The sequence below is a fragment of the Octodon degus genome, unplaced genomic scaffold (assembly GCF_000260255.1).
Source record: "Octodon degus isolate 3935 unplaced genomic scaffold, OctDeg1.0 scaffold00105, whole genome shotgun sequence".
NCBI classification, from domain to species: domain Eukaryota; kingdom Metazoa; phylum Chordata; class Mammalia; order Rodentia; family Octodontidae; genus Octodon; species Octodon degus.
Genome location: NW_004524681.1, coordinates 4,179,078 through 4,186,749, shown reverse-complemented (window position 1 = coordinate 4,186,749; position 7,672 = coordinate 4,179,078). Strand labels below are relative to the sequence as shown.

Genomic DNA, 7,672 nt, shown 5'->3' with positions numbered 1-7,672 from the left:
CCAATTTGTTCTGTGTTAGTGTCCTCTGCACTTGTTATGGGTGGGCTTGGGTTCTGAGATTGCATTTTGCTCCTTCTCGTTGTCCTATTGTGTAGCACTGTCTTCTGACCTTTGTTGTAGATCTGTGGTGCAGTTATAACCTTAGCACCTACTGAAGTTCAGGTGCAGATCTACAAAGTTTGGATTTATGCAGCTGTGCCTGGCTTGGGTCAGGCTCCTGTGCTCAGCTCCTTCCTGCTTCTTCCCTTGGGGGTGAATGTGTTGTGCCCCTCTGGCAAGATGTTCTGCTCCTGGACTAGCTGGGTGGTTCTGTCCCCTATACTCTCTGCAGGGATTGCAGCTGCAGGGTTTCACCTCAGCCCTGTATGCCAGGCCTGAGCTGAGTCTGGAGGGATCAAGGTGGAGTGGAGGGAAGAGGTAGCTCTCCCATACACTCACTGGGCCTGGACTAGGTCTGGATCTGGGGGTTCCCGGAACGTGACAGAAATTCCTACTCTGTGGGCGGGGTACTACAGAGTGATGGGGGTGTGTCCCAAGAGGGTGAAAGGGTGTCACCCACGCTGAACCTGGGCTGGGACCAGTAGGTCACATTGGCACAGGGTAGCCGGAAGCTCTCCCACACACTCACTGGACCTGGGCTAGGACTGGATCTGGGGGTTCCCGAAACGCAGCAGAAATTCCTATGGGGCAGGCAGGGTAGGGGAGGTGCTGTGGAGTGGTGGGGGGCATCCCAAGGGGGTGGGAGAGGGTCTCACCCACGCTGCGCCTGGGCTGGGACCAGTAGGTCACATCGGCGCAGGGTAACCGGAAGCTCTCCCACACACTCACTGGGCCTGCGCTAGGACTCTGTATTAGTTAAGTTTTTTTTCTGTTTTGTTTTGTTTTTACAGAACCAGGGATTGAACTCAGGCCCTTACGCTTGCCAGGGAAGCACTTATTCTGCTAAGCCATCTCCCCGGCCCTAGTTAAGTTTTTAATGTATATCTTTATCCATTTTTAAATACCTACTTCTGGTTCCAAATTTGCTAAGGCATTAACATCAAAATTTATCACAAAATTTGAATTACACAAAACTAATCAATAAAATTCCAAAACCTTTAAAACAGCAAAATAGAAAATTTAGTGACATTTAAAAAAAAAAGGAAAGAAAATTTAGTTACAAATAGCATTTTTCGTCTTCATAGCCACCTGCAAGGTGGTAAGAAACAGAAAATTCTGGTAAACTGTAGAGTTATAAAACTTCCTAATTTTTTCAAATGTTCTCATTCCACCACAAGCACAAGAAGATGCTACTCTGTGATTTTGTATTTCATGAAGTTTACCTTCTTGGTGTTCCACGGTTACAAAAGTTCTTCTATCTGAAATAAAATCTAGATGCTGAACCAGAAAGCTTAACTCCAGTTGGATATCAAAATCAATTTCAAGAATTCCAACTTCTAACATGTATTTGCCAAAATATGATACTATTCACTGAACAACTTTAAGCTGATTCTTTCTAAGAAAATAACTTGAGAGGCTGGGGAGATGGCTCAGCAGAATAAGCACTTCCCTGGCAAGTGCAAGGGCCTCAGTTCAATCCCCAGTTCTGCAAAAATAAATAAATAAATAAAGTAAAACTTTATCACTCATTTTTTTCAATCTTGAATTTCAAAACAATGTACTACACTTGATCTTTAACCAAAAGGCTAAGAAGCACACATATAGAATACTTTGAGGTCCAGGGAGATAGCTCAGTAGAATAAGGGCCTGCCTGGCAAGCACAGGGTCCTGAGTTCAATCCCTAATACTAAAAAATAAATAAACAAACTCTAAAAATCTTGAGGCTACAACAAGTTTACAACAGCAACACAAATGAACCTTTCTGATTTTGGTCTTTTTTCTTCTCTGATTTTAGTCTAAAAACCTATTTGGGTGGAGACATCTGTTCCTAGGTCTTATTACATCGTTTAAGATCTGCCATTCTTGGCTGCCTTATAAGCTGAATTGCTATATAAGGAAGCTACTTCAAAAAACGTTTTTCAGAATGTAGATAGATACTAATACAGCTTAGCACAATTTCCACACTAACAAATTTGTGAATTCTCTTACTAGCATGAATTCTTTGCTGATTAATAGTTTTCTCAAGTTCTCTTCTCAGTCTGACTTCTGCCCCATACTTTCCAACAGTGCCATCATCCACCAATATGAAATGAGAATGGAGATTATTGAGCACATTCAATTTGCTCAGGGGATTCAGTAAGGTTTGATAAGGAGCAACCACCTAAAATAATAACAAACATAAGAGTCAGTGGGCAGCATTAAATATAACATAGTGTAAAATAAGTGTTTGAAACCAAATGAAGTAACATTCTATTTCACATCGAGAACTAAACAGAAAACAACCAAGAATATACCAAAAAGCACAAATTTTTAAGATTGGAGATTAAACAATATGGGCTGAATTGCATAATTTACCTTGATCCTTACTGAAGAATTCTACATTTTATCATCACATGCAAAAGGAAAATCAGTAAAAAAATAAATCCACAGTGCTAAGAAGCTAAAGCAAATATACTACAATATGTAAAGGACAATTTTTAAAAAGCAATGTCATATTGTTATTTTGGGGGCCATAAGATGCTAGCATCTTTAAAATTGGTATTAGAAATTTAATGCCAGCTGAAATTAAAATAAGCAATTAATTCCTTTTAATTGTCTCTTGATAAATATAAATCCTTATATTTTACCACTCATACACTAGCATTTGATGTTTACATTTAGTAACAACATTCTAATGATTGAACATCAGAAATTATTAATTATAAAGACAAACATGTTGGGGCTGGGGAGATGGCTCAGTGGAATAAGTGCTTTCCTGGCAAGTACAAGGGCCCGAGTTTAATCCCTGGTTTCGCAAAAAAAAGACAAACACGTTAAGTACTAAGTACTATACATAAAAAAACCCAAGATGTACCAACGCTATAATAACAATCATTTATCTAGGAAGGTGTTTTAAAAGGATTAGAGGAAAACTTGACAAGAATGGCACTTTTCTTGTTTTAATTTTATTTACACATGAGTTGAAATATAAGCTGTCTTAAAAGCCATTCTTACATCTCTCCCAACAAGATCGTTTCTGTTTTCAATCACTCCCCATGGAGCTATTCCAATCGTGCAGATCTTGCGAGATGATCTGGAAGCATGTTCTTTGAGGGCATCGCCAACATGTTTCGCCACACCTGCTTATGCAAAAGGTTCTTTTAGTTCAAACTCTTTTAGGTATTCAGAACAATCCTCTTCTTACTGTGTAATAGTGCAATTTGTGATGTTTCTTACACACTCAAGGCAAGAAATGCAAGCTGATAAAATACACAATGACTAAAAAAGAATACAAAACAAACAAAAGCCCATAGTATTGATGCACCACAAATTTCTGAAACCTACATAAACTACATTTCATCACATTGTTAGGCTTAGTCCTTTCTTGGATTTCTCCTGTAAATGATGGGTTTTCTTGTTGTCATTCTACCTGTCATCTGTAATATATTAAGAATATGATTCAGGAGAACAGACTATCAGCAAACAAATACCCAACAAGCAACTAGAAAAAGTTGTCCAAGTGAATCAAAACTGGGGAAGAGTAGAAAAGACAATTCCCAGGAACATATGCAACCATTCCCTTTATCTGTGAGGGGCCTGTCCCAAAAACCCTAAGAGTACAAAGCCTTGTATAGGGGCTGGTGAGATGGCTCAATGGTCTAAAGCACCTACTTAGTACAAGCTAAGCTAAGCAAAGCACAGGGACCGCGGTTCAATCCCCCAGCACCACATGCCAGCCAGCCCTGCCCCCTGGTGGGCTGAGCTGGCCACACACACACACACACAAATGTTAAAAAAAACAAAAAAACAAAAAAACAAAAACAAAGCCTTGTATACCAGCATTGCAATTCTGTAACAGTGGATCTAACAGTCAACCTGACAACCAAGGCGGCCAGTAATTGACTAATGGGCAGTGGTACACATAGAGTGGGTGTGCTGGATACAGGTACAATTCAATCCCAAGAAAGAGGAACAGAAGTGATATGAGATTTCATCATGCTACTCAAAGCAGCATAATATATAACTTTTAATTTTTTTTTTTCCTGGAATTTTCCATTTCATATTTTCAGACCATGGTTAACTGAGACTAAATGAAAATGTAAGCAGGCACTACTGTAAATTTTCATTATCATTTATTATGGGCTGAACTGTGGCCCCCAAAATTCGTATGTCAAAACTTAAACCACTAATACCTCAAAATATCTATTTAGGAACAAGGCCCTTGAAGAGATGACTGAATTCAAATGAGACCTTTAGGATGGGCCCTAATCCAATCTGACTGGTGGACTTGTAAGAAGAATCAAATACAAAACACCCTGCAGATGCAAACAGAGACTGCAAGAAGGTGGCCACCTGCAAGCCGCGAGAGAGGCCTCAGGAGAAGTCAAACCTGCTGACACTTTAACACCAGACCATCTAGCTTGTAAAGCTATGAGAAGATAAAAAAATCCATTATTTCAACCAATGTGTAGGATTTTGTTATGTCATCCCCAGCAAATTAATATCACTCAATTTGTTTTCTATAAGAGATAAGATCTCAATCCTCACCTAGAGGATTTCAACGTCCAACACAGTGAGCCCAAGGAAGGGCCAGCATGGCATGCAGTACTGGGCATCGACATGTGGTACTGGAAATGAACCTGGGTCCTTGCACTTGCCAGGTAGGCGCTTGACCACCAAGCTATCTCCCTAGCCCAATAGTATTTTAAATATTAATTTTTGAAAGAAAAACAGTTTAACATTTTTACTGGCTAAGACAATGGGTTGGTCAGTATCTACCAATTTACCAGTAGCAGAGACTGTAAGAAGTAACAAAATGCTCTATGCTATGGCCAGCAAATGATTCTGTAGATGGCCAAACATAGAGATTTTAGGTTTTGTGTGGCATCTGCTAATCTGTCACACTATTCAGCTGTTACTGCAACACAAAAATAGCTATAAATCACTCATGAACAAATGAGTGTGATTGTACACAAACAAACTTTATTCACAAAACAAGAGCAAGGCTGCAGTTGGCCAATTCTAGCTCTCAGGTGCATTGTTTTCTAGGCTTAATGACAATCATTCGAATTCAGTTTATCTAAGAATTATACATTATTTAATAGGCAAACCGAATTCAGCATTGACTAGTGTTTTAAATATCACATTAAAATTATTTCTAGTATACTAAAGAGAACTAATATAATATTACCTGTGTTTACTCCCCCAGTCAAAATCCAGGCTCCAGTTGTAACTGCAGCTTTAATAAGACCCTTCCCAAGCAACTGTTTGATTCGAGGGTGAAGTTCAAATTTCTGCATTCCTCCATGTACAGAGATAACAAGTTTTGGTAATTCCATCTGCCATTCTTTAAGCAGAAGTTGCAGGATGATTTCAGGCTTAGTGTCGTATGATAGCCTCACATACTAAAATAAAAAATATTTTAAAAGCACAAATCAACTGAAATTTGCTCACAGGTTTCATAACACAACATTATCTTACTTTAGGAAAATATATACTTCAATCAGATTATGTAAGAACAAATCTCATAAGCTCTTTTCAATATATCTGCACTCCTAGGAATAAATAACTATAGTTGACTTTTTATTTTTTAGAGACAGGGTCTCGCTATGTAGCTCAGATGGCCTCAAACTCTCAGAAATCCTCCTGCCTCAGCCTCCTGAGTCCTACACCATCATGTACCACCATGGTCAGTGTATCAAGTGATTTTAAAGTTGGAAAAATCATTCTGTGAGGTCTATAGATGTAGTGCCACTCTCTATAAACACTAAAGCACAAATGTGACTTTGTGTATAACTCAATCACCAATTAACCCAGTTTACAAATTCATCCACAGTATACGAGTGAGAAACATTGAGATCAGTTAAAATGACAGAAGAAAAGAGAAGAACTGTGAGGGGGGAAAAAAATGGAAGTGTCTAAGACTTGCCAGAGAAATAAATACATTTTCTGTTTGAAAGTTATGCCAATGATCCAGACCATTTACAATAGAATTGTGACTATGCAGTAAAATTTAAAAGGCATTTTAAATATAGATGACTATTTCTTTCACTAGAAATGATGGCACAAGCCAGCAGGAGGATCATTGCTGAGTTCAAGACCAGCCTGGGCTACAAAGTGAGCTCAAGGGGCCGGGGAGATAGCTTAGTAGAATAAGTGCTTGCCTGGCAAGCACAGGGTGCTGAGTTCAATCCCCGGTACTGCAAAAAAAAAAAAAAAGTGAGCTCAAGGCCAGCCTGAACTGCACAGTAAGACCCTGTTTCAAAAAGACAAAATTTTAAAAAAATTTAAAAATCTCAATTGACACTAAATGAAAGGCTGGAGATGTAGCTCAGTGGTACAGTATGTGTACAGTAGGTATAAGTCTCTGGGCTCAATCCCCAGCACCTTAACAATGAACGAAATGGAAAAAACAAAAACAAAAATACAACAATGGTGTTCAGATGAATTCAATAGTTAAGTTTCTAAACAATCATTCTACTAAAAAAGATAGTATGGTAGCACATTCCTATAATCCCAGCACTCCAGCAAGCTCAGAAAGGATGATCACACATTTAAACCCAGATCAGTAACTTAGTGAGGCACTGTCTCAAAATAAAACAAACAAGGGCTAAAAGTACAACTCAACGTAAAACCCTAGGTTTGATTCCTCAACACTACCAAATGTATGAATGGGTAAATGACACGTAAGGCCTATGGAGTTTAACAATAGAGCATGTGCCTGGCATGTACAAAGGCTCTGGGCTCAATCTCCAGTGTCAGACATTTAAAAAAACAAAAAAGGAAACAGGAAATGTGTTATTGCATCTGTGGGGAAAAAAAATTTTTTTTTTTTTGTACTGAGAATTGAACTCAGGACCTTGCAGTTGTTGCTAGGCAGATGTTGTACCATTGAACTATATTATATCTCCAACCAGAAAACAATTTTTGATTCAAAAATATTTCAAATTTTTAAATGACATCACAAAGCAGATTTGATGAATCATTTTAATTCATCTTTTATCTAAAGCGCATATAAAAATGCCTTAAAAAACTTCAAATATTCATATGCTAGCACACAAGACTTTTTTAAAAATATACATTTTTTTAAACCTTCACGTGGTAAAAGTGTCTTGCTACGCAGCTTGGACTAGTAGTGATCCTACTGTCTTAGCCTCCCCAGCACTGGGATTACAGGCATGAGCCACCATGCCTGCTTTTGGAGGCCCACTTAGTGTACCCAGGTTTCCCCCTGGCATGGTATGCAGTACTGGAGACTGGACATGGGTCCCTTGCACTTGCCTGGCAGCCACTTAAGCCACCGAGCTATATCTCCCCAGCCCTGAAGACAGAATTTTAACATTGTATCTAAGAAAAGCTCCTTGCAAAAGTGGTATATTGAGATGAAACACAACAAAGTCTCTGTAACAACAAATGAAGCTAAAGAAACATAATACTCCATAACTGAGCAGGCTTCAGGATCCCTTAATAATATTTTATTTATTTTTTTTTCTACAGTTTTATTGATAAACATATAGCAATGAGACAGTTTCAAATCAAATCGGAAGTACAGTTTCAACAAATAATACACTGCATATATTATTCTTAGTGGTTA

At 38.5% G+C, this 7,672-nt stretch overlaps 1 protein-coding gene across 1 annotated transcript in view; it reads right to left on the bottom strand.

Moving 5' to 3' along the window:
* The window catches only part of Trpm7 (transient receptor potential cation channel subfamily M member 7), a 157,140-nt gene that overhangs the window by 99,444 nt on the left and 50,024 nt on the right, over positions 1–7,672 (bottom strand). The window contains exons 4-6 of the mRNA XM_023724061.1: positions 5,270–5,483; positions 3,094–3,218; positions 2,089–2,260 (exon numbers count right to left, since the gene is read on the bottom strand). Of these exons, the coding sequence (XP_023579829.1) occupies positions 2,089–2,260; positions 3,094–3,218; positions 5,270–5,483 (511 nt within the window). The remainder of the gene's footprint in view (positions 1–2,088; positions 2,261–3,093; positions 3,219–5,269; positions 5,484–7,672) is intronic.